Source organism: Lissotriton vulgaris, chromosome 8, assembly GCF_964263255.1.
Source record: "Lissotriton vulgaris chromosome 8, aLisVul1.2, whole genome shotgun sequence".
Lineage (NCBI taxonomy): Eukaryota > Metazoa > Chordata > Amphibia > Caudata > Salamandridae > Lissotriton > Lissotriton vulgaris.
The window spans coordinates 533,539,021-533,565,030 of record NC_141696.1 but is presented as its reverse complement, the minus strand read 5'-3'; the positions used below and the strand labels follow the sequence as shown (position 1 = coordinate 533,565,030).

General features: G+C 44.5%; 1 protein-coding gene across 3 annotated transcripts in view; it reads left to right on the top strand.

Moving 5' to 3' along the window:
* The window catches only part of PHKA2 (phosphorylase kinase regulatory subunit alpha 2), an 852,423-nt gene extending 841,378 nt beyond the window's left edge, over positions 1-11,045 (top strand). For 2 of the 3 annotated variants that reach the window (XM_086934343.1, XM_086934345.1), the window contains one exon: positions 10,503-10,808. In XM_086934343.1, coding sequence (XP_086790469.1) covers positions 10,503-10,676 — 174 coding nt within the window. In that variant the 3' untranslated portion in view covers positions 10,677-10,808. Of the gene's footprint in view, positions 1-10,502 lie in introns of all 3 variants that reach the window. The other variant, XM_086934344.1, reaches the window with a different exon arrangement.
* The last annotated feature ends 14,965 nt before the right edge of the window (positions 11,046-26,010 follow it).

The following is a 26,010-nucleotide window of genomic DNA, read 5'->3' as shown; positions in this document are numbered from 1 at the left end:
CACTCCAATCTACTGTATGCCACTTTGCACCATTCCACTCCACACCACTCTTCTCCACGCCACTGTACTTCATGCAACGCCACTCTGCTCCATACAAAGCCACTCTACTCTGCACCACTATTACTCTATGCCGCGCCACTCTACGCCACTCCACTCCAATCTACGCTAATCCATGCCACTCAACACCACTCTTTTCTATGCCACTCGGTTCTATGTCACTCTCCTTCATGCCACTCCACTTCCTGCCACTCCACTTCATGCCACTCAACTCTGTCACTCCACGGCACTCTACGCCACTACACTCTTCTTTATGCCACTCCACTTTATGCCACTCCACACCACTCTAATATACGCCTATTTACTCTATACCACTCCACTCTAGTCCATGCCATCCCATTCTATGTCACCCCCTCTATGCATCTCCACTCCACTCTACAATACTCTACTCTGTGTCATGCAACTCCACTTCATACAATGCCTTTCTGTTACACTTCACTCTACACCACTCTACGCCACTCTATCCCACACCACACTAATCCACTCACCCCACTCTATGCCACGCTACTGTACGCCACTCTCTCATCATCATCATCAATCGGTACTTGTAAATCACAGCTGATCACCTGTGAGGGTGTTCAGGTGCGGGTTGCTGGACTTAGTCGAAAAGCCAGGTCTTGAGTCTCTTCCTGAAGTCTGTCAGTGAGGGTGATGGTCGGAGGTGGAGGGCGTTCCAGGACTTGGTGGCAAAATGGGAGAAGTAGCGGCTTCCGCTGTGGCTACGGAGTATGCATGGTGTCTGTGCAAGGCAAGGGAGGGTGAGTAAAGGATTCTGGATGGTTGATGGCAATTCAGGCGGTGGTTCATGTATGCAGGTCCTTGGTTGTAGAGTGCTTTGTAGGTATTTGTCAGTATCTTGAATTGCCATCTTTTCTGAACAGGAAACCAGTGGAGGCTTCTAAGGTGTGAGGTGATGTGAGGCCTTTTGGGTAGGTTGAGGATCAGTCTGGACGCCGAGTTCTGTATAGTCTGCAGCCTTCTCTTTAGTTCAGTTGTGGTTCCTGCTTACGATGCCGTAGTCCAGCCATCTGGTGAGTAAAGCTTACGTGACTGTTAATCTTGCGCTGATGGTGAGCCATTTGAAGATTCTTCGGAGCATGTGGAGAGGGTGAAATCAGGCAGAGGACACTACCTTGATCTATCGTTTCATGGTGAGTTTGCTGTCCAGGATGATGCCGAGGTAGTTGGCATGGTCTTTCGGTGAGGGTCCGAGTTCGGCGGGTCACCAGGTGCCATTCCAGGAGGAGGAATGGTTGCCAAAGATCAGCTCTTCGGTCTTATCAGTTGGCCTTCATCCAGTCTGCGACATTCTTCATTCAGTTGTGGCAGTTGGTCTTAGTGGTGGTGGGGTCTTCTAAGAGCGAGAGGAGGAGCTGAGTTTCGTTGGCGTAGGATATGATGTTGAGATTGTGGGTTCTGACAGTGTTGGCTAGAGGTGTCATGCAAGTGTTGAAGAGGTTGAGACTGAGGGATGAACCTTGAGGGTCCCTGCAGATGGTGCTCTTGGAGTCCGAGGTGAAGGGAAATAGCCGGAATCTCTGCGTTTGTCCCAGGTGGATTGATGCAATCCATCTGAGTTTGTCTCCCTTGATCTGGTACAGTCTCTTGATGAGTGTGAGTTGGGATGATAGTGTTGAAAGTTGCTTAGAGGTCGAGGGGGATTGGTATCTCCAATTCTCCCCTGTCAAGTAGGGTGCAGATATAATCTATGGCGGCGATCAGGGTGGTCTTGGTGCTGTGGTTGACGTAGAAACCGGATTGGCAGGCCTCTAGCAGGTTGTTTCTCTCCAGGTGTTCTGTGGGCTGCCGGTTGATTTCCTTCTCCAGGACGTTGGCGGGGAAAGGGAGCAGTGAGATGGGTGGTAGTACTGTAGTTCGATTGGGTTAGTGGAGGGTTTCCTGAGGAGAGGTCTGACTTCTGCATGTTTCCATGCATCTGGAAAGGTGGCTGTGCTGATGGATGCATTGAGGATGGTGGTGAGTTGGTGGCTTATCTCCTTACTTCCTAGGTTGAAGAGGCTGTGGGGTAAGGGGTCTGTGGGGGCTACCAAGTGGATGCAGTTCAAGATGGCTGTGGGTTTTGGTGTGGTGAGCTGTTCCCATGTGGTGAGATGCTAGTCTGGGGAGGCTTTCATTGGAGTGAAGAGGATGTTGAGCACGGTGGGTTGGGACTCGAAGTTCCTGTGGATGATGGATATCTTGTTGTGGAAATGAATCGCTAAAGCATCGCAGAGTTGCAGTGAAGGATGAATAGTGTTCTCTTTGGCTGTTGGGCAAGAGAACTCTCTGACGATGGTGAAGAGTTCCTTGGTGAGGTTGGTAGTTGCCTCGATGCAGTGTGCAAGGATGTCCTTTTTCGCATCTTTGCACCGTTGGTGGCTTTCTTTGAGGGCTAACTTTAAGGTGGCTTAGTCTGTAGTATCTCTGCTGGTACACCATCTTCTTACCAGTTGTTTGCAGCTGTGTTTCAATGTACTGAGTTCTGGTATGTACCAGCTGGGGCAACTAGATTGGCGGCATTGGTTATACAGGTGTTGAAGTTCTGGACTGCTTGTTTGAGGTTGGTTGTGGAGTCGTCCTTGGTGGTGTTGATGGCATCCATTCATTGGGTCTGTGTCACTTTGCTCCAGTTGCGCAAGGAGGTGTTGGTGGTGGCAGTGCGAGGTGGTCCTGCGATGGTGAAGTGGACAATGGAATGGTCGGTCCAGGTGAGTTCTGTGGTATGGCTGTACTTGACTCTGTCGCTGGATGTGAAGATAGGGTCCGGTGTGTCCTGCTCTGTGTGTGGGGTCTGTAAACAGCTTGGTTTGGCCAATGTTGTCCACTTCTTCCAGTAGGTTGACAGAGTTGGTGTCTGTGGAATCGTCCACGTGGAAGTTGAGGTCTCCAAAGAAGATGTAGTGCTTGGACTCAATGGCAAGTGGGGCGGCCAGTGCGTGGTCCTGGGGGTCTGAAGATGTGGGTGCCTTTAATGGTTGTTTTGTCATCTGACTACGGAAAAGCCCTCTACGCCGGAGCTCCGTCCAAACTCGTCAACAGACTCCAAAGAATCCAGAACGCATCTGCACGCCTGATCCTAGACATCTCACGGTGGGACCACATCGCCCGCACCTGAGAGACCTGCACTGGCTCCCCGTCGACAAAAGAAGCACATTCAAGCTCATGATCCACGCACACAAAGCACTCCAGAAGACCGGCCCAGCCTACCTCAACAACAGACTCTCCTTCTACGCACCGCCAAGACCTGGAACGCCCTTTTCATCCACCAAAGTCAGACCGCAGACCTCCCGGCCTTCAGAAGACTGCTCAAGACCTGGCTCTTCGACCACTAGCTGCAGCTCCCCCCCCCCCGCCCCCCCCCCCCCAGCGCCTTGAGACCCTAGCGGGTATGTAGTGCGCTTTACAAATCACCCCTGATTGATTGATTGATTGGTGTGGAGATTAAAATTGAGGTGTTCTATGATCATTGTGATGTTGTCTTCGGTGCTGGTGCAGCGGATTGTTTCTTTGTTTACGATGGTGATGTCCCCTCCATGTTTGTTGGTTTGTTTGTTTGTTTGGTTTGTTGGTTTGGTGTGTCATCTTGTAACCATTGGCCGTTGCGATGTCTGAGCCAGAGGAGCGATTGAGGCAGGTCTCTGTGATGAAGGTCATGTCGGGGGCAAGGGTGAAAATGGTGTTCCAGACTTCGTGGTATGTTTGCAGAGAGATCTAGATTTAATCAGGAGGCATTGGAGTGGTTCCTGGGTGGTCTCTGTAGGTGGAGATGGGAGTGGCGTGAGTTTCTGTGGGAGCTTTAGGTCCTAAGTTGCAGGAGAAAAGACAGCGGTGGCAGGTAAACAGTTCTGATGTAGAAATAGGAGATGCGAGGCAGCAGTTGTTGCGGCGTCCGGGTCCAGGGCTTGGAGGTCTGCGGTGGAGAACCTGTGGGTGCCCAGAGGACAAGGGTTCCTGTCGCTGTGTGAGGACACGCGTGGCGGCACTGCAGTGTCCATTAAGTAGGTCTTGGGAGGGGCACTGGGAAAGTGGTTGGCAGGAAGATGGGACAGCGAAATGGTCAGAATGAGGCAGCCCTAGAGGTGAGATAACTAAGGGCCATATTATCAAGAAAGGGCGATACATTATCGCCACTTTTATCGGCAGAAAACTGCAGCTAAAGCAGCGATATTGGGCTTGATAATATGCCCTTGTGAATTCCCATAGAAGCCCAGGTTCTGGTGTGAACCTGGGCTTCTATGGGAATTCACAAGGGCACTCCTCACCACTGTACTCTATGCCACTCCACTGTACGCCACTCCTCTCTTTGCTACTTTCCTGTTTGCCACTCTATTTTACACCACTCCATTCTTCGCTACTCTACTCTGTGCCAGTCTACTTCGTGCCACGCTACGGCACTCTATGCCTCTACACTCTACTCTGTGCCACTCTACTGTACACCACTCCATTCCACTATACTCCACTCTCATATATGCCACTCTACTCTACGTTTCTCCACTGCACACACCACCACTCTGTGACACTCTACTCCACTCTACGCCACTCCACACTACTCTACACCACTCCACTCTGCTGTACGCCACGCAATTTCACTTTACTCCATACATTGCCACTCTACTCTGCTCCACTCCACTCTAATCTATGCCACTCCATGCCACACTACACCACTCTATGCCACTCCACGCTATGCTACTCTACGGCACTCTAGGCCACTATTCTCTACTTTGTGCCACTCTACGCCACTCCCCTATTATTTGTCCCACTCCACTCTACGTCAGTCTACTCTACACCACTCTAGTCCACTCCACACTACGCCACTCCATTACACTCTGTGACTCGCCACTCTACGCCACTCCACTCTACGCCACTCTGCTCTACACCACTTTACTCTATGCCACTCCAGTCTATTCCACGCAACTCTACTCTATTTCCCTCTACTTTATGCCATTCTACTGCACACCACTCTACTGTACGCCACTCCACACTATGCCACTCCACTCAACGCCACACCACCCAACGTCACTCTACGCCACGTGGCATAGAGTGTCAAAGAGTGGAGTGGCATGCTTGTTTGATAAGCTGCTGTCAGCAATTGTGTCTCGCTATCATTCCTGAATGTTTAGTGCCTTACAAGACTGCTGTAGTCCCACTTAACGTTGAACTAATATGATTATTGTGCCATCCTTGCGACACCAATGATGCGTCATATTTACAGTATGACGCATCATGTTGCAAGGAGTTACAGATACGTCAGTATTTCTGACATCTGTAGGCGCAAAAATGACGCATTTCTGGAGTGTGACACAAAAGTGACGCAACTCCAGCAATGGGTCATTACACATGGACACGTCTTGCGTTGAAACGCCCAACCTGCATACATTATACCTGGCGCAGGTATAATGTGGCGCAGGGGTTTACAAAGTGACGCATCTACCTAGATGCGTCACTTTGTAAATAAGGTGCAACAAGGCTAATTTTTTACGCCGCTGGTGCAGCAAAAAATGTGACGCACTGGTGGCACAAAAGTGATGCAAGGGCTCGTTCGCAGGTTCCAGTCCATCAAGAAGGGGGTCTGTTGAAGAGCCAGGTTTTGAGGTTTCTTGCGAAGATGGGGAGCAATGTTATCTGTCTGAGGTGTAGAGGAAGGTCGTTCCAGGCACTGGCCGTGCATAAGGAGAAGGAACGGCCTCCAGATCTGGTCTTTCTGGTGCAGGGGACCATGATGTAGGAGAGCTGGGCTGATCATAGGGTCCTTTGAGGTGCGTGGAATTTGAGTCTTCTGTTCAGGTATGCTGGTCCAGTGTCGTGGAGGACTTGTGAGCGTGGGTCAGCATTTTGAAGGTGACTCTAGCTTTGATGGGGAGCCAATGGAGTGTGCCCAGGTGCTGGAAGATGTGGCAGTGGCAGTGGCTTGGCAGGTTGAGGACCAGTCTTGCGGCGGTGTTTTGGATGTTCTGTAGCTTGCGGGTGAGGGTTTTGTTTATTCCCGCATAGAGTGCGTTGCCGTAGTTAAGCCTGCTCGTGACCAGGGTTGAGTGACGGTCTTTCTGTGTTCGAGGGGGATCCATTTGAAGGGCTTACGTAGGAGGCGGAGGGTGTGGAAGCTGGAGGATGAGACGGAGTTGATCTGACGGTCCATTTTGAGCGCTGAATCCAGGATGATTCTCAGGTTGCGTGCGTGGTCCGTGAGGGTGGGTGGGCTTTCGAGGGCGGGGGGCACCAGGTGTCGTTCCAGATGTCTGGGTTTGGGCCCATGATGAGTACTTCCGTTTTGTTTGTGTTTAGTTGTAGGCAGCTGTTTTTCATCCATTTGGCGACAGCTTCCATGCCTTCTCTAAAGTTGTGTCTGGGGGTGTTGGGTTTGGTGGATAGGGAGAGGATGAGTTGGCTGTCGTGCGTATGACACAATGTTGAGTCCGTAGGTTCTGATGATGGGGGCGAGCGGAGTCATGTAGACGTTGAAGAGCATAGGGCTGAGGGAGGACCCCTGGGGGACTCCGCAGGTGGTAGGTGTAGGGTCTGAGAGGAAAGAGGGGAGTCTGACCCGCTGCGCTCTGCCAGAGAGGAAGGAGCAGATCCAGTCGAGGGCCTTGTCTTGGATCCCTGCATCGTGGAATCTGTGTATGAGGGTGCGGTGAGAGACTGTGTCGAATGCCGCTGAGAGGTCGAGGAGGATGAGAGCTGCTGTTTCTCCTTTGTCCAGTAAAGTACAGATATTGTCTGTTGCGGCAAGGAGGGCGGTTTCCGTACTGTGGTTATTTTTGAAGCCGGATTGGTAGGAGTCGAGAATGTTGTGCTCTTCAATGAATGTGGCGAGTTGGCTGTTGATGGCTTTCTCAATGACTTTCGCTGGGAACGGGAGCAGGGAGATGAGTCTGTAGTTTTTTTAGGTCAGTGGGGTCCGCCGAGGGTTTCTTCAGGAGGGGGTGGATCTCAGCGAGTTTCCAGTCAGGGAACGAGGCAGTTGCCAGGGAGCGGTTGATGGTGTGGCAGAGCATGGGTGCGATGGTGTCGGCAGCTCTGTTGAAAATGTGGTGGGGGCAGGGTTCCGTGGGGACCCCGGAGTGGATTGACTTTATCGTCTTCAGTGTGTCCTCTGTGGTGACGGCTGTCCAGTTGTCGACCGCTGGCTTCAGGGTGTCGGGGGTGGTTGGAGAGGGTTCAGTGTGTTGGTTGTCTTCGTCGAAGTTGTCGTAGATGCTCTTGATTTTGTGGTGGAAAAAGGTGCTGAGTTTTTCGCAGAGGTCTTGTGAGGGAGGGATGTTGGTGGACTCGCTGGTGGGTTGGGCGAAGTCCTTGATGATGTTGAAGAGTCCCTTGCTGTTGGGTGCATGAGTGGAGATTCTGTCTTCAATCGCTTTTTTCCTCGTTTTTTTGATGAGTTGGTGGTGGGCGTTGGAGGCTGCTCTGAAGTTGTTGTGGGCTTCTGTGGATTTGGTGTTCCTCCAGGCCTTTTCGAGGTGGCGGCAAGTATGTCTGGACTCTTGATGTTCGGTGGTGAACCATCTAGATTTCTTGGCATGTGTGTTGTTGTTTTTCTTGAGAGGGGCTTTGGTGTTGGCGCCGTCGGAGAGCCATCTGTGCAGGGTTCGGGCTGTGGTGTTGGCGTTGTCGTTTTCCGCAATGGTTGGGGTGGAGTTGCGGAGTGATGAGGTTAGCTGGTCGTCGGTGATTCTGGTCCAGTTTCGTTGTGGGAGCAGATGCTGGTGTCTGTGGATGGTGGCTGAAGTGGACGCATTGATGGTCAGTCCATGGGAGTTCAGTGGTGAGGCTGAAGGTGGTGGAGTTTCCTGTTGTGAAGAGGGGGTCGAGGGTGTGTCTTGCTGAGTGCGTGGGTTCGGTCACGATCTGGCTGAGTCCAATGTTGTGGAGGTTGTCCAGGAAGGATGTGGTGCTGGGGTCCATTTGGTTGTCGAGGTGGAAGTTGGGGTCTCCCAGTAGGGTGTAGTTGGTGGAAGCGATGGCATGCGGGGAGATGATGTCCGTGATGGAGTTGACGAAAGGTCTGCGGGGTCCAGGGGGTCGGTAGATGAGGGTTCCATGGAGGGTGGAGGTAGGGATGGCCAGTATCTTGAAGTGAAGGTGTTCCATAAGGTCTGTGGGCTCATCAGGGAGTGTGCTGAGGCGGAGAGTGGATTTGTAGACGATGGCGATTCCTCCTCCAGGGTGGGTGGGGCGGTCCTTCCTGGAGATCGTGTATCCTTGGGGGATGGCGATGTCCGGTCCCGAGGTGGTGTTGGTCCAGGTTTCGGTAAAGAATGCTACATCCGGGGTCGTCCTGTCGAGGAGGTCCCAGATTTCAGTGGCGTGTTTGTGGACGGATCGGAGATTGGGGAGGATGCATTGCAGGGTCTTCGGTTCAGTTGTGTCCTTGTGGGCGGATTGCACTGGGTCAGTGGTCTTGGCGGTGCTGCAGGTGTGCCGGCAGCGATGATAGCTGAAGGGTCCATAAGTGTCGGCTGGTGATGCTAGCTTGCAGTTGTTGTTGCGGCCTGGGTTGAGAGCATGGTATGCCGCTGGGTCATAGCGCTGGCGGTGCAGAGATCCAGGGTTCCTAGCGCTGGTCGCAGTCGGGGCGCAGGCAGGCTTGCCTTTGGCGCCCCGGCACAGCGGCCACGCAGTGGCCGCAATTAAGTAGGGGTAGGGGTCGGGGAGGGCTGGACAGCTGGGTGGCGGGAGCGGGGAGGGAAGCTGGATTAGGCCGGTCGCACTGCACTGGTCATGCTGGGGGTGAGGGGCCGCGGGGGCAGCAGCGGCGGAGAAAGACGGGCTAAAAAAGGCAAAAAGAGAGAGAAAGGTGCAAATAAGGCAGCAAAAGAAAGAGTGGAGGAAGGACACAGGAGAGTAAAAGGGGGAGATTGAGATGAGGGTAAAAAAATTGTGAAAAACAGAGGAAAGACACAGGAAAGTGAAGGGTGGAGCTTGAAATGAGGGGAAAACGACAATAAATGGAGGTTAAGACCCAGAAGGAGAGTGAAGGGGGTAGATAAAAGTGAGGGAAAACATTTGTAAAAAAGGAGAGAAAAAGCGGAGCAAGAGAATGGAGACAGTGGTCCACTGGACCACCAGGGATGAGGCGCAGGTGAAACCTGCGGGTGGAGGAGGGCCTCGAACACCAACACTCGAGAGTGCAGGGGCTTGGGGGAAGGCCTTACCTAATGGTGGAGCTGCGAAGGAGGGAGAGCAATTTCACTGACAATGAGTCAGTGGTCTTGCTCTTGCCAGGGGAGCCATACACCACACACTGCAACTCATTGCCATTCCATGTAAATGTTTATTTTTTTAAACAATACCAGCCATCCTACTACCTTCCCCTGCCAATCTTAGCAACACCCCGTCCCACGTAAATAGTATTCCTAAAATATCTGCTATCCTGCAACCCTTCCTGGCCAATCCAGGAAGCACTCCAGTCCAAATGTAAAAATAAATCCAGTTACCCTGCAAATCATCCCACCCACTGCAGCCCTGCCAAATGCCACACATCTGGCGTAAGACTAACGCATTTCAGTCTGGTGGTCCACATCACTGCACTAAAATGCGAAATCATGCATATTAGTGCCTCCTGAGCTGTGCTTGTCAAACCCTACGCCCAAGAGAGCTGGCTACTTAACTAATTATACAAAAGCGTTTGCGAAAGCTGGTATGTCAGTCAAGGAAGCGCCCAGACGTGCACGCTGCTCACCAGACATGGGGGCCGTCTGAGGCTGCTGCTGAGCAATGCCGACCTGTGAGTCTGCTGTTCCTGCTCACACGCTATTACTCAACTGCGCTGCACCGCTACTTAGGTCCGGGGCAGCGGAGCTTTGACTCATCTCCTGTTCCACCCAAGTTACCTTGCAAACGCTCTGTATATCGCTGCTTTAATTTTCCCTATACTATTCCTGTCAAATCACCACAAAGCCACCCTATATATTGAAATATTTGTTTAACAAAAAAATAAAAATACCTGGTGACCTGCCGCTCACCCAATCACCCTCTCTCAGCCTTCCTTCCCTCTCCAAAGGCTATACTTCCCACTCTAAATGCAAGAGTGGAGTTCCAGTGGCTGTGCAGACACCAGCTCTAACTGAGCTTGTCAGCATGGGTTGAAGTCTGTTGCCATGCATGGGTTTGTGACTAACTGGTAATAAGGTTGATGGCATAAGAAAGCCAACCTCATTTCCCCTTACTTTCCTCTGTATAGACGTGAGAGAAGCGGATTGGACATACTGTCATTCAGAAATCCCATAATTTGCTCAAGTGTAGGAGCTCCAGGCGAGATGGGGGCATACCATGCAAGCAATTGCTTCTCTGGGTAGCGTTGCACCAATGGAAAGCTGAAGCGAGAGCTTGAATCTGGTTGTCGCGTTCTAGAGGAAGCCACACACAACGCATTTAATAGGTTTTTCATGTTAACAATTTGGTAACTATGTAAAACCCTTTATTATTATTTTTTTTCATTTCTTTAGAAAGCCCTCGGAGCAGCAGAGATTTTGTTTGACCTAGACCAAGCCACAGGAATCTGCAACTACTTCTACGACAGCGCTCCCAGCGGTGCCTACGGAACCATGACGTACTTATCGAAGGCTGTCGCTACCTACCTGCAAGACTTTCTGCCCAATACTGGTTGCCTGATGCAATAGCAGACATCTACGAAGGAAGCAGGAAGAATGAACGAGCAGTGCTCAACCCCTCACAACTCCATGGTCATCAACATTTATTTTGCAATTCAGACTCTACCTCAGGAGCAGATAGTGTCACTCGTCACGAGTTGTACCTACCACTGCCTGGGCGTTAGCAGCAGTGCAGAGGTGGAATTCGGTGAAATACAGGGCACCATGAATCTATTATCTACGTTTCGGAACATTCACCAATGCAAAGCAGCTAATATTTTAAGGAGTGAACAATGCTGTGATTATTTATTTTTTTGTTGGCCTTCACTCCATTTTTTGACGTTTATGTGATCAGGTGTCTTGTTTTATCCCATTGAGCGTAAAAGCGCATTTTGCCTCTTCTGTTGTAGCGTTCCTCTCTTTACTGTGATATAATGGTACTGCTGAATGCCTCATTTACTGCAGGTGCTTTGTCCCAGAGCCTCCTTGGGCACGTAACATGGGCTAGGGATGGGGCTCTGAGTTTGCATGTAGTAAATAATGAATTCAGATCTTGCCTCAGGCATTGTCCTCACTACTCAAAGGTTTCTGCTGGCAGTAAATCTACACAAAGATTAGCGCCATTACAGAATTGCAGTCTGCAGTATTTGAACCATTTTTACTGTTAGTAATAAAAAGATTTCACCGGCAGTTTCATTTACCACCATGTGGTAAAAAAGGCAGTGGTAAAAATCATATATTTCTGTCAAAAGGTCAGGGATGGTGCCTGTGCTGGACAAAACACCTTTGCACCATTGCCTGTTTAGTGATCAACCATCCATAGCCTCACAGTGCCGAAGATGGTTATGAATTTTATATATTTTATGATTAGATCAGAGCTGATCTAAATTTGGGGATTCCTGACAGCAGTGCATTTATGGCTCCAGTAATTCGCTAAGGCTTATTTTACTGGTAGGTGGTATTTTTTCTCTCTGGCCCATGCCATCAATTTACTTTTGCCCTTTCCATAATGAGGTCCATCATGCAATGTCAGGCAAACGTATTTCTCTTTCTGTGCCTCAGTACCTCAACTGTAAATCTGAGAGCACCTTGGAGCACTTAAGTCTGCATTGTGCACTTTATAGATAACTTGAAAACCCATCCCTTGCTTCATCGTGCAAGACACAGAGGGGTCTGTTTACTAAGATTTAACAAAAGCAATGCGAAACAACGTGACATAATTTTTCAAGTAATTTACTTTCCAGCGTATCACCATTTTTACGCTGGAAAGTAACTTGAAAGTAATACAAATCAGCGCATAGTGCTGCTTTGCATTACTCAACGCCCAGGGGGCGTACCAGGGTTGGTGCATGGGCGTTCCCATGTAACCACCCAAGGTTTCTGAGGCTAAGCCCTATTTACTTTAAAAAGTTGACCGGGTTTAGCGTGAGAAAGTAGGGCCCATTTTAAATAGGCACTATAAAGGAGAAATGCTTCAATTTCTCCTTTCTTTTCTGACTTTGTACGTGTGCTGCACTGCACATCACACTTTCAAAATGGGAAAAGGTTTCAAGTTAGTCTAAGCATGGTATTTTGTACTGCAAGTTACTTCCAGTGCAAAACCTATGCTAGACTCACGCAGACAACCTTGCACTATGGTGCAAAGGTGTGTGTGTGGCACCCAGCAGTATATTTCTGCACCAGCAGTAGGGAGTAGGGAGGAGAGTGCCACATTTCTGTAAATATTGCGCTCTCTTGCTCTCTCCTTCTCATGCAGCACAGCGCAGCATTTGTGGCTACTGCACTGCGCTCCGTGAGAATCTAGTAAATCTGCCACAGAATCTGATTCACAAAGATTTTTCTGCAAGTAGGAGTAAATCACACCTATTTATTGAACAGCTTTGTGAATCCAGCCTTAAATTGATCATGTGTTGTATCAACTAATGTAGCTTCAATAAAAATGAAAAACTTGTATGCCCTACACTTGTATGCCTCTGGGGCAGAATGTTCTAATAGCCTTAGCGTGCTCCTAGCATGCTGTACCGACCATTAAAGGCCTGCTCCCTTGCTAAATGCGTTCGCCTTTGGCTCGGGCCGTTAACGCTGGTGCGGGATCATTAATGGCCGATAGAGCCCACTAGGTCGGGCTCTAAGGCTATAATAAATCCCTTTTCCAGTGTTTATGTTACTCTGGCATTGCTATGGGAGGCATGGCAAGGATGGGGTTGCCTCTGATTGTTAGGCAAATGTTATTCACTACAAAAGAAAACTGTGAATGTCTTTTTCTTACAGTTTGTCTTTAATAATTCTATCTTAATTCTGCATTGGAGCATTTAGACATGTACTTTGCCAGGCGATACCTTAAAGAAGTATTTTAGTAAACTGAATTGGTTAACTATGGAAGAAAATGACTGGGGGCTTGAGGTGAGCTATGGCCGAGCTCCCACAAAGGAAAGACAGTCAAATTCCCATTAAGTAAATTGGGTTATAGGACAATCTTTAGCGAACAGTTAGTAGCTTGGCACAAGCAGAATGGCCTTCGAAAATTGTATGTGGTACACATCAGAAACACTAACACAACATTATAGTTATGAATTGAGCATCTCATCATCTTAACTAAACATACTGCATGCCAATGAAAGATGCCTTATGAAAATACTCTCTCCGTAACCCCTCAACTGTAAGCTGCATTTGTTATCGCTATTTCGTACACAATCTATGTATTCTTACACATGTATGTGCACATGCATACATACAAGCCAAAAAAGGACTCAGAACTCTGCCCCCCTTGCGATGAGTTACTGTATATTAGCTGCAGTTACTTTAAGGTCCCTAAGCTATGCCACTAATGGTCGCTGAGTGCATCACCAGTAGAAGCGGTGTCATCTTAATGTTGTCCTCTACAGTGTGCTAGGCAAATCATGCAAGAGACAGACTTTTTTTCTTAACAACTACCATCAAGAGGGCCCTAGGTTAGCCCTTGTTGAAAGACAGTCAGGCTCACTTTTGAGATCCCAGAGAGGCATCATCCTGATTATTAGTTGGTATCAAGTTCTCTTTGAGCCTACTCTCCGCCATCTATAATATGTAGCTTCAACCCCATGTAAGCTGTTAATACCCAAATAATCTTCAGGTCACAAGAAGTTATTATGAAGTGGATTTTCGCTCATCTAGACTACTGGAGCTTGCTGTACCATGCCCTTACAACAAAACATATCCAACAGCTGCAACTGATACAAACCTCACAGAAGAAACGGCCAACAGCCTTTTACACAAAGACCATAATAAATGTGGCTTCTGTAGCTACCACTGACTCCCTGCCAGTCAGAGGCTTCTGTGCAATGCACGCTACTGTCTTAAAACCATTCGCTATGCATTGATCCTTCTATTTGCATAAGCGTGATCGTCAAACAGCCAGGCACAGTTGCCACTTAAGCCACATTTTTTAAAATGTTTTCCAACTATATGGACTTTTCCAAACAATCAAAACGCATGTCTTTTCCCAGGATCTCATTAAGCCTTGTTGACCCTGCATGTAGGCACTTAGCAAAATATGAGTGCGCCTCTGAGTTACAGTTACTACTTTCCATTAGAGAGGTCAGCATGGTCGACCATCAGCATGCAGTGGTGTCTTCCTAAAATGAATGATGTTCAAGTAAGACATTCTGTAAAATTATGTATTAAAATATATCCATGGTGGGCATGGTGGCCACCGTTCCTTTCCTGTAATTCCACTCCAAACGTTACAAAATTTGAACATTTACTAGTTAGTTTTCCAGAACAGGCAGAATAACAGACACCTGCACTGTAGTGGAGAAACAACTTGTTGGAGAGAAAACTCATTTGTAGGTGTCAGCAGTAATTGCCAGCATGTTTGCTGTCGAATATTTTTTTTTATATAAAGCAAAATCTCAAACACTACTGTCTTAGGCCTTTCTGAAGTTGATTCATAATGACCGGTTTAGTGAGGGCTGCTATCAACATGCAGCATTCTCCAGCCACGTTTTTGCAGTACAATTACATTTGAGTATGCACACCTAACCACGTCATATTGAGTTTTACAATTTAAAGCCCATTCAGCAGCACTGTTTGTCAGCAACAATGAAAGTATGCTCTTAAGTCTTGGACTTAGCCCCATGGCATCCCTTTCGACTCGCTGTTAGTTGGTTGGCAGCGTTTTTTTTAAATTTTACTTACCCAAATAAACAAATATTTGCTTAGTAAAAGTTTTAATGTGTGCATATGTTGCTAAGATACAATTGAAAAAGCCAGAAATGCATGAGGAACTCAATATTTCTCAAAGTTCATTTTCACGGGCTGAGCCGACCTTACTCATAAGAGGGATCTGAGTAACTGTGGAGGCATAGAAATTTCAAGTGACGTAACGAGGCATGCTTGAAAATTGGTTCAGAACATGCAAGGTGCACGCATTCGGAACTTCCAAAAACGAGTACATTTCGGAGGACTGACCAAAGTTTTAATATGCACTTACTTATTTGACATATAGGAACTCCATATTTTACGCCCAAATTCCCTAGGGGTACAAGGGATGAAGTGTGCTGATCAATTTTAAATTTGCCAAATGTGCGTAAGCAAAGGTGCCAGGAATGGGAACAATGTTTGTATTGGAGCAAAATATAAAACAAAAAATAAAAGTACAATTTTATACATTTTCTAATTTTACTGAGGAGTTCAGTTCATGAGGGAGGAGTTAATTAGTCTGTAAATAATTAACAGTTCCTGTGTGAATTTACACAATATTTAAATGATGCATGCTTAGATTTGCTGACATTGTTATTGTTGGTGTTTTTTTTTATAAAAGCAACTTACAAGTAGGTAAAAGGTACAGATTTAGCATGTTATACCTTTTTGCAATCTCCTTTGTGAATCAGTCCCACAGAGTTTGCCTCGAGTTTTAGCCTCTCCTGCCCCCTGACACCTTGCCTGATTTCGTCTTTCCACAGTCAAAATACATAGGCTACCCTTTTTGTAAAGATGTGTGTACTGTCTTTTCTCTATATTTATTTGCACCCACGCACATTTTAAAATTCTCCTTGAACATAAACGCCCCTTTCTGTTTGTGTGTCTATATAGGCTTATTTCCATTTGCAATATATGAATTTTTTTCAGTGTTTCTGTGCACATGCATGCAGTAATCCCTTTCGCTGTTCTTCGCTACCAGTGCATCGGCTGCTGATTAATGAGAGATGTCAACTGTTCTAGCTTGTTCACACAGTTTTTTAACAATGCTTTGCTCTTTGCAAAAGGTTTATGCTAGTAACAGCTGCTTTAGGAATCGCGACCCTGGTCATTATAAGAATGTCTCAGGGAACTGAATGCACATGTTGGTAACTTGGTTGAATGCACTTGTTTAGACGAAATACACTTTTTAGGGCACACTCAAGCATCGTACATAAGAACCTATTAGATAGGTATACATGCACTTAATACTTTTTTTTGAAATCTTCAGAGGTGGGAGATCTTTCAAGAGATAATAAACATTTGAAGTTTGTTTGATAACAGCAGAAAGTATATGGCTACCCACTAAACACAGCAATCTGCTTGTGAAGTAACCTCCATGAGAGAGCACTCAAATCAGGACTTGTGGGGTATGTTTTTTCTGAGGAGCATATGCATGATTGGGCATTGGCATGCACTTTTTTAAAGGGATAGTAGGTCGTCACCTACTCATAATTATCCCATAAATAAAGTAATTTTTATAAAGACAGGGTGTCAAATAGGGTTATTTTGGCTGCTACATAGGGGACTCTGTCTTGTACATTTAAGTATAGAAGGCTCATATATGCACATACATATTTTCTGTATAGTTAAGAAAGTTTTAATATATTTGAAAACAAAAAGCAGTAGCACTGAAAAATTCCATAAAGAACTAGATATTCAGTACAGTGTTTTATGGTATAATAATTATTCTTTATATGATGTATGTATTTGAGTAACCAAAGGACATTGTGAGAAACAAAGCATATTCTATGTTAAGTTTGCCTTTTTAGAATTATTGTATTAAGTATAGAAAGTGACAAACATTGTTAACTCTGGGCCTTTAAATGTTACCTGTGCTTGACATTTCTGCTAATGGCATGATTTGTGTGAAGCATTTATTAAAGCTCTGAGCCACTGCAGAGCTGTATTTGTAAAGGATGTATATTTTGTCGGTGTGCAATGCAGTCAGACTGCAATTCCGATACTGTGATAAATGCAACAAGTACTCCTGCAGCCATTCAACAACTTTACTGACATATTTATCACATACTTCATTTGCTGTCTGTTTGGGTCTGGGAGTGGTGTACTGGGCATTACAGATGTTTTTAAAACAACGTTTCCAAACATAACATTTCTCATTGGCCATGACAATCGCGTCACCACTCCTCTTAAGTCCTATGTTCTGTTTACCATGGGCACTCCACAGAAAACCAAAATAGTATTTAGATGATGCTGTGAGATGCCACTGGCCTGCAATTCTGATAAACTGCAGTATATTTCTGTACTTGTACCATAACTGTTTCCCTGTCTCAGCTGTGTAGACATCAGATGCCTTAGCTTCTGAAGAATGTATCCTAATATTGAATTTCAAAGGGCCTTACATCAAATAAAAATTAAATGGGATGAGTGTAAAAGGCAGAGGAAGAATGCAATAGCGGATACAATTGAAAATAATTGAAATAGGTTTCAATCAAAACAAAAATGGCAAATATTCACAAATATTTGTTCCTGTAAGTTCTTTATTTTCAATCCTGCTGGCCATGTATTCTGTTATCACAAAAAAGGGATAGGGTTAACAAGTCCTGTCCCTCATAAATACTGCTTGCACACTATCTCTGTAGAATGTGAAAATGTTCATGACATTCAAATTGTACATGATCTGTTACTCATGAAAGCTGTACATTGTGTGTTCCCCATATGCTGTTATCGTTATTATCCTCAATACTGTTTACAAGCAGAATAATTTGAAGAATTAGTATATCTCACTCTCTCTATCTCTCTCTCTCTCTATATATATATACATACACACACCAACTCCAGTCAACCATCCATTTCTGTATACCACAACTCGGACTCGGGTTGTAATTAAAAAAATTTAAAGGCTCTTGAGATTATTTTCTTTCTGGTGACGCATTTCGCCTGTCTCCGCAGGCTTTCTCACACTTATATACATAGATATATATATATGAATACACACACACACAGACACACACACACACACACGCATACACATATGTATGGACATAAAAACACTTGAAACACATAGCTGAAATAGCCATACTTTTGGCTACATCTGAAGCAGAAAAACATGATCTCTGAGAATGATTTTTATCGCATGCATCTTTTAATGACGCTTAATGATGTTGCATTTGATCTGGAGAATCTGTTTCTTTACCTTTAAATAATGTTTCAATGAGTGTTGCTTAAATTATGTCAACTTAGCATGGAGACCCCTTTTAGTGGTCGAGACCAGACTGTGGATTCATGATCAGATTTGAGACCCCAATTAGTATCTTCAGTAAGTACTGTAAGCGTTTAGTCTGAAAAATGCACAACCGCACATTATGCACAGAAATGTAGGCATGGGTCACAATTCTATTCAAAATCATTCAGCACTGTAGTCTTTGTATGTATGTCTTACGCTTAGCTTCCATTAGTCCAGAATCATAATCCACTTTGCTGTGAATTTGAATTGTGCTGAGAAACATGTATAATGATGTCATTGTGAGAAGATGAAAGGACTTCTGTCACTGTTCTAAAGCAATTTGATGCCAGAACTCAGAAGGAAAATCTAGAACGAATCCTCTTGTTAAATTGTTTCACCGTTTCAAGCTTGATGCTTCAAGTGGACCTTAAGAAAATGGTGTGTAGATTTAAAAATGTAAATCAGAAGAATCAACCAGTTTGCTTAATATTGAGTATTTTTATTTATACTATATACTTTAGTTGTGAGTAGATTAAACAAAAATTAACAAAGATCTGAACAATCGAACATTGTTGATTGATAATTGTATATTATAATTATAACATAATGAATGAGTTGTTCAAGCTACCTGCATATCCTGTACGTTTTACTTAGTTTTGGGGGACTGGTGTTCAAGATACAACAGGTTCCGTATTTACAAATACGGCTTGCTCTCGTTGATTTATGTCTGCAGTTGCTTTTCTAGAAATCACTTATTTTGCTTTGTACTGTCGGTACCTGTGCTTCCATTTCCATGGAGAAGCTGCAATTCATCATTAACTTTATGAATCACATGTTGAAGTGCATTGTTAGCAGTGTAATCGCCTCAGAAAGGTGATTGAATAATCTCAAAAAGGTTGGGTTCCTTCAAACGGCCTTAAACACCTGGCATTAAATGGCGCATAACGACATACATGTAAGGACGTTAAGTGAATCAACTGTGTCTGTGTATAATAAGCAACAAAGGTAGGTCACAGACTCACTCAAGCTATGACAAATTCAAATCATTTCCTTGAAGTAGGCCTGTTAGGATTGACATCATAAAAAAACTCTTCAGTTCACTCCACATCCTTTCTTGCTAAGCCTATTTACACAGAGACAGTAAGCACTTGTGAAGGCAGCCACAGGTGGTGGACACCAGAACCTTTTTTGGGGACCTGAAAATTATTTTTCATCATTAAACTTTGCCCCACAGCAAGAGAAGAAAAGGCTGAAAAGGAGAACAAACCAGAAGGAGACTAAGAAAGATAGCAGGGATGACCAAAAACCAGCAAGAGTGAGATTAAAGAGGCAGCTTGTGTAATTGGTGGACGAAAGATGCTTGACGTGGAATCAAGAGTAGGCATCCTTTGAATTCAGGAAACCTGCCCTCAAGTAGAGACAGTGGCAGGATTTCAAGATAAAAATATACATAACAATATAACTATGATAGATTATCACAAGCAGGCTCTCAATAGTTGCCTACTACCTCCAACCTAATGAGAAGGTAAGCAGTGTTTAATTTGTATACATTTATATTTTTCTTTTACAAATTTGGATGATCTGTCATAAGTATTTGCTTTTGCTAAATTGATACCAGTCTTCTTCTATTAACTACATTTAGGTAGCGCCTAAAGCTCTAAGATATGCGTTTCTGTGTGTGTGTATACTTCTACAACATCAATACAGTTAGACGATCTTAGTGAAATATAAATCCATGCATTGTCATTTCATTTCATTAAAAAATGAAGCACCACATCGAAAAATACATATGAAAAAGGGGAATATCAGTGCAGCAAAGACTGGAAAATGGCAGTGACAATAAGAAAATACACTTAAAAACGTATGATATGTTAAATCACCAAAGCACCTGCTATGATATGTAGCAAGAATTAGAAGGGCATGTCGTTGTCATCCCTAAATGTAGTGCCTTCATTGCCCGTAGTAAATGTTTTCAAACTATGAATTTGTGAGAGCCTGCTGTTGCCATTTGTGCATGGCTTCATTGAATTGTTTCTTCTTTGTAGAAGTTTGAAATACTTGGCAGTCCAAAATTTCTGTTGTTAATAATGTGCACCTCTATACTGGGAAAACCAAGCTTGAACTAATGATCTATTTATGTTTTTGTTACTTAAAATGCACTATAATGTGTGCAGGCTCATTTCTGTGTATGTGTTGTGTTATATTCATTGCTTTCTGTGCATGAAGGCTGTAACTTAGGTTCACTGTAACCTCAAAGCTCACAATCAGTTTAAATGTCGCCTTGCATCTGACGCAAACAAAATAAGATGCGTGCTAGAGTATTGAGATTGAGTCACTGTAAGGCAATATTTTCAGGTGCCGGGCAATTTTTCCACCTGGGATGAAAAGACATTTGAATCAAACAAACCACTGGTACAGAGGGACAGATTTACTAACAATTTGCACTGGGTATGTGATGCAAACTTGTTTAGGGATTTACCTTCCAGTGCAAAACTTTATTTACAGCTGCATTGCTTTAAAGGGGTGTCCCATGATCATGCATAGGCGATCCTGGGCTATTACCTATGGGTTTTGACACAAAGCTCTATCTACTAAAATTGGTACACACTCCATAAAATAATGCCACATTGAAGCAGGTGTTCTTTTTCTCTCAACTCCTCCAACATTGCATGTGTGCTTTAGTGCACAGAACACATCCAGCGTGGAAAAAGTTTTAAACCATGTCTAAGGATTGTATTTTGTACTGAAAATCTTTGCTAAATATCACGCACCATTGTGAACGGGTGTGCGCATGGCTCAAGGCAGACACAAAGAGAGCCGGCTTGGGTCGAGTGAAATAGGTCCAAATATCTTATAAGATATGGCCCTTCTTCTCCCTCCCTTTTACGCAGTGCAGCAACTTTGGTTACTGCATTGTGTTGCATGAAATGTTAGTAAATCTACCCCAAAATGTTTCTGTACACATCAGTCAGTCCAAATGTAGTTTTTGCACTGGACCTTTGCAAATGTCACTGAAAACTTTGCTAGCCGCAGGTGTTTAATTGACTGGAACCAGTCCAGAATTGCTCTGGGACATATGCATTTTATACGAAATGCTTGTTGTATCAACTTGCTCTGTTTAATGTTTGAATACACTCAGCTCCTAGAATGTACAGAGATCTGCAGAATGAGTGTGATGGTGCAGACTTGGAATATATTTAAATTCATTTGTGGAATGTAAATAGGACAAGGCCTATGTTACTCAATGATTGTGAAATAAATAAAACAGAAGCACTTGTGTACCTGCATGTTTCTGGTTGCAATCATTTTTAACCAGTAGCATAAGATTACAGAAACAAGGTTTTATGAAGTTATTTGGAAAGGGAAAAGAGTCACAAGCTGCAGAGGGCCTAAAAGACAAACCTGTAACATGAGTGGTTATTCAAGCAGATGGGCATCCTCTATATTGAGCACCAATATATAGAATAGTCCCGGAAAGCAGAAGCTTCTAAATTCATATTTATATTTCAGTTTTGATTGACTTAATTTGCACCCTGTGACATAGTAATGAGTGCTCTTATTTTGCAACCATACATTTTGTCTCCATTACTATATTTTATTACATGACGACACACCCATTAACGAAGACAGCTTCCAAGCAACCTAAATGCATGTATGTATATATGTGCATTTATGTCGTACGTATCTACCGGAAAGTACTGTGGATAGAGAAATGCAGTTGGTTAGAATAGGCAGACAAGCAGGTCATTTTAACATTTTAAGATTAAAAGATGGGGTGTTCAATTCCTTCCTAAGATGAAGGAGCCTCCAGTGGTTTTAATGTTGATAGGGATAGTGTTCCAGACCGCTGTAGCTTAGACAGAGAAAGCTTGTTTTCTTTTTTTTCTTTGTTGTTGTGCTTTGTCTCCATTCTGACGATGTCCTTGCATGTAACATAGTCTAACCCAGAGCAAACCCTGTTTAATTGTAATGGACATCCCATGAAATATGACAATTATTGGCACAAAGAAAGATAATTTTGTCTTTCAATTACTTTAACCAAAAAATATGGCTTATATCCATTTAAATGATGGAAAATTAAAATGGGCTAAACAACAGAAAGAAAAAACATTGGTAAAGTATTGGCTCACCAGCCCTGACACTGAAGTGCACTTCATTTTAAGTGGATATGTATGTACATATAATCTGGAGAAAAGCCATCACACACACAGTGCAAGAGAACCAATGGCAAAAGTGGACTTACCTGTTGCCTCATCCTGTATGCTATGGTAGGTGGCAGGAAATTGTGAATGACAGATGACCAGACCAAAGGATGAAGAGGGCTAACCCAAAGCCCCAATATGATTTTGTACATGTGCGTATGTAGTGATTCAAGTCTCGCTTAGAAAGTAAGACATCATGTATGATTAAATGTGTGCTTTATTCTGTCATGTCCTGGTGATGAACGGTTACAACATTGAACATCAACCACCCTGCAGCCTCTTCAAAAGAACAATACAATAGTTTCAAAATAACATTCTGCCACACAGTAAGCATTCCATTTGGAATGGAATGTTAGCCATGATACATAGATCACAAGATATTAGATGTAATTGTCCTTAATAAACAAAACAGACACAGTACCAAAACGTACAATAATTTTAAACAAAATCAAAATATCCTCATGCAGCCCCAAAAGATACAAAACAAAATAAAAGATAACTCAAAAAGCATATATTATTTACTTGCTATAGCATTCAGGTAACTTATGGGAATGTTTACTCCTACAAAAATAGCTCCCACAACTTTTGAGCTCAATATTTGTTTGCTAACCTCGGTCATCATCAAATATTTCACCATTTCTTAATCCTGCCTCCATTCGGGACACATCATACACCTTAACCACCCTCTCACAGTTCTGCCGTTTGCGACCATTCACTCACACAGCCTTCCCACATACTTTGTCAATGGCCACAGTTTCACCATATTTAGATGATCCTTTCTTGACATAAAATGGTTTCTTTATGCACACCAAGCGACCGATTCATCAAAGTAATCTGAGAGAAAATCCTAACTTTACGACTTTCGGTATTCACAAAAGGCATTTAGGTGTACTAAAGTTAGCATTTTGTCTCAGTCAATCTTAAATTTTGGTCTTAAGTTAAACTTAAATCAAACTTATGTTAACTGAGACAAAATCCTAGTCGTAAAGTTAGGATTTTGTCTCAGTTAAACTTACGTTTGTCTTAAGTTTAATTTAAGACCAAAACTTAAGATTGATCGGGACAAAATCCTAACTATTGTACTCATAAATGCCTTCTGTTGTGATTTTGAGCCGAGCATGGTCACTGATTGTAATTATGATATGTTTCATTTACAGACTATCCCCTGAAGAAGGAACTTTTTAAGTTCCGAAATGCATTGGGCGCCAACAATGAACAGAACATGATTGTGCAAAAGAAATGTTGTGTTTTTGTACATGTATATGAAGGAAATACATTGATATAATGATTAATCATTCACACAAATGCAATGCTATGTACGTTGGTAAAAAAATTTTGAGTTAAAAATGTTTTCAAAAACAAGAATAAAACTGTTATAATTTGATAAAGTTGTTTGTTTATACTGTGGTGTAATCACCAAGTGAATTGTGCGCAGCAAAGTCAAGTCCTAGGACTTGTTATAACCAGGCATTTCAGATAGCATGGGTTGACAGCTCTTGCTTGTTGCAGCACCTTAAAATAAATTAAGGAACAGTAAGGAGCACTATCTTTAAAAGTAGGCCTAATACATAATCCACCATATCTTGTTTAGGCTCATGGAGAGGTCACTCCCAGTCGCCTTTTACAAGAGCAAGTGGTCCCCTCACAGGATGTCCAAACAGAAGTTCAAAGGGGGAAAACCCTACTCCCTTCTGAGGCACCTCGCTGTAAGGGAAAAGCTGGCATAGTGAGACGACATCCATCTACTTTTGAGTTTTTCATGGATCCCCATGATTAGGCCTTTCAATGTCTTGTTGAATCTCTCAACACGGCCATTGGTTTGTGGCTAGTAAGGTGTAGGGAATTTGTAATTCACTCCACACTTATCCCATATGTGTTTCAGGTTTGCAGCCATGAAGTTGGTCCCCTTTCTGACACCACCACCACCTTCGTAAACCCTACTTTGATAAAGATACCAATGAGGGCGTTGGCTACTGCAGGGAGTGTAGTAGACCTAAGGAGAATTGCTTCAGGATACCTGGTAGTATTATCCACTACTACCAGTATATATTGGTTTCCCGATGCTGTGGTTGGTTCAAGTGGAACCACTATGTCTACACCAACACTTTCAAAGGGAACCCCTAACCACTGGTAGTGGAATTAAGGGGGCCTTTGGGTATCCACCTGTTTTGCCACTGGCATGACACAGGACCTGACAAACTCCTTTACTCTCAGGGATATCTGGGCCCAGTAGAAATGTCTGACAAGCCTTTTCCGCGTTTTAGTCTGGCCCAGGTGCCCAGCTTGGGGGATGTCATGGGCCAATGTGAGTAGAAAACTCTCTGTACAGCTGAGGCACTACCACTCTCCTAGTGACATCATGTTTGGGGTCTCTGGCCTTAGTATACAGGAGTCCCTCCTCCCATTAGGTCCTGAGGGAGCAACTGATACCTCCCTTTCGCTGTGGAGCGGCTTGCTGTTGTAGGCCTTCAAGAGTTGGGCAGACCTGCTGTCCAATGCACAGCTGTTCCCTACAGGGCCCCCTGGGCACAAGAGCTCAACCTGGCAAGGTCCAAATCCCTTGGGCTCAGTTCCCTTTTGGGGTGACAAGCTCTCTCCCTGGTGAAAGGGGTCCTGAGTCTTTTGCTGTTCCAGAAGCTGGTCCCCCAGTATTCTCACCTTTCCTCTTGGAAGGTTGGGACATTCTTCCAGACTCCAACACTTCTTTTTCAACCCATGCTCGAGTATGTGCTATTGTCTTTACACACTATCTCAGGGATTTGCTGCATGAGTGTTCAGCTATACCTGGCTGAGGTCTCCAGGTCATTTGTGAGCAGACAGGCAGCTGGAAGTTTTGGAGAGACCACTACCTGTTTCAGACCAGTAACCCCCCCGGTCCCTGTCTAAGGTCACCCTTGCTATGGAATGATCTGAAGTGACACTGTCAGAGTTGGTGACTGGATAGGCTTTTCCGGTCAGGTATTGTCCTGGGGAAACCAGTATATCTTTCACCATAGTAACGCTGGTACCTGTATCTCTCAGGGCTTCTACTCTAGTCCCATTCACTAAGGGGTACTGTACGTACTTTTTTGAGTTAAGGGCCAAGACAGCCAAAGTGGCCAACTCTCCCTCCCCTTCAGAGACTGAAACTGCTTCAGTGTGAACCCTGATTTGTTCTGGGCACCCTGCTGATACCATCTGGAGATTTGTCACACCAGTGCTAACGAGGTGAACTATGGGCATTCTTTAGGGGATCATCATTTTTACCTTTAAACCCACCAGTGGGCTGGGAAGACTTCTGGGGCCAACACTCCTGAACAGGTTTTTGGGGGCCTTTAGAAGACTCGTGGTTTTTATCTTTGGGGAGGATCACCCCCTTTCACCGGGGAAGGTGTTGTAATCCCTTTCTTTTAGTCGCCCCCAGTGGAAGTTTTGGTTTTGGTGCTCTGGCTTCTTTCCCAATTCTTGGGGAGAAATTAGACCTAGGTCCACCAGATACTGATGCAACTTTTCATTTGTGCAATCACTAAATATGTGTTCTTTCATAATGAGATTATAAAGTCCAACATAGTCAGGCACCTCACTTCCTGTTAACCAACCATCTAGTGTTCTGACTGAGTAGTCTATGAAGTCAACCCAGGACTAGTTTGGGGTTTTTATGAGCCCCCTGAATCTAATCCTATACTCCACAGTTGTGAGTCCAAAGCCCTCAATCTGGGTGCCCTTCATGAAGTCATAGGACTCAGCTTCTGACCCAGTGAGGGTCAGAAGTCTGTCT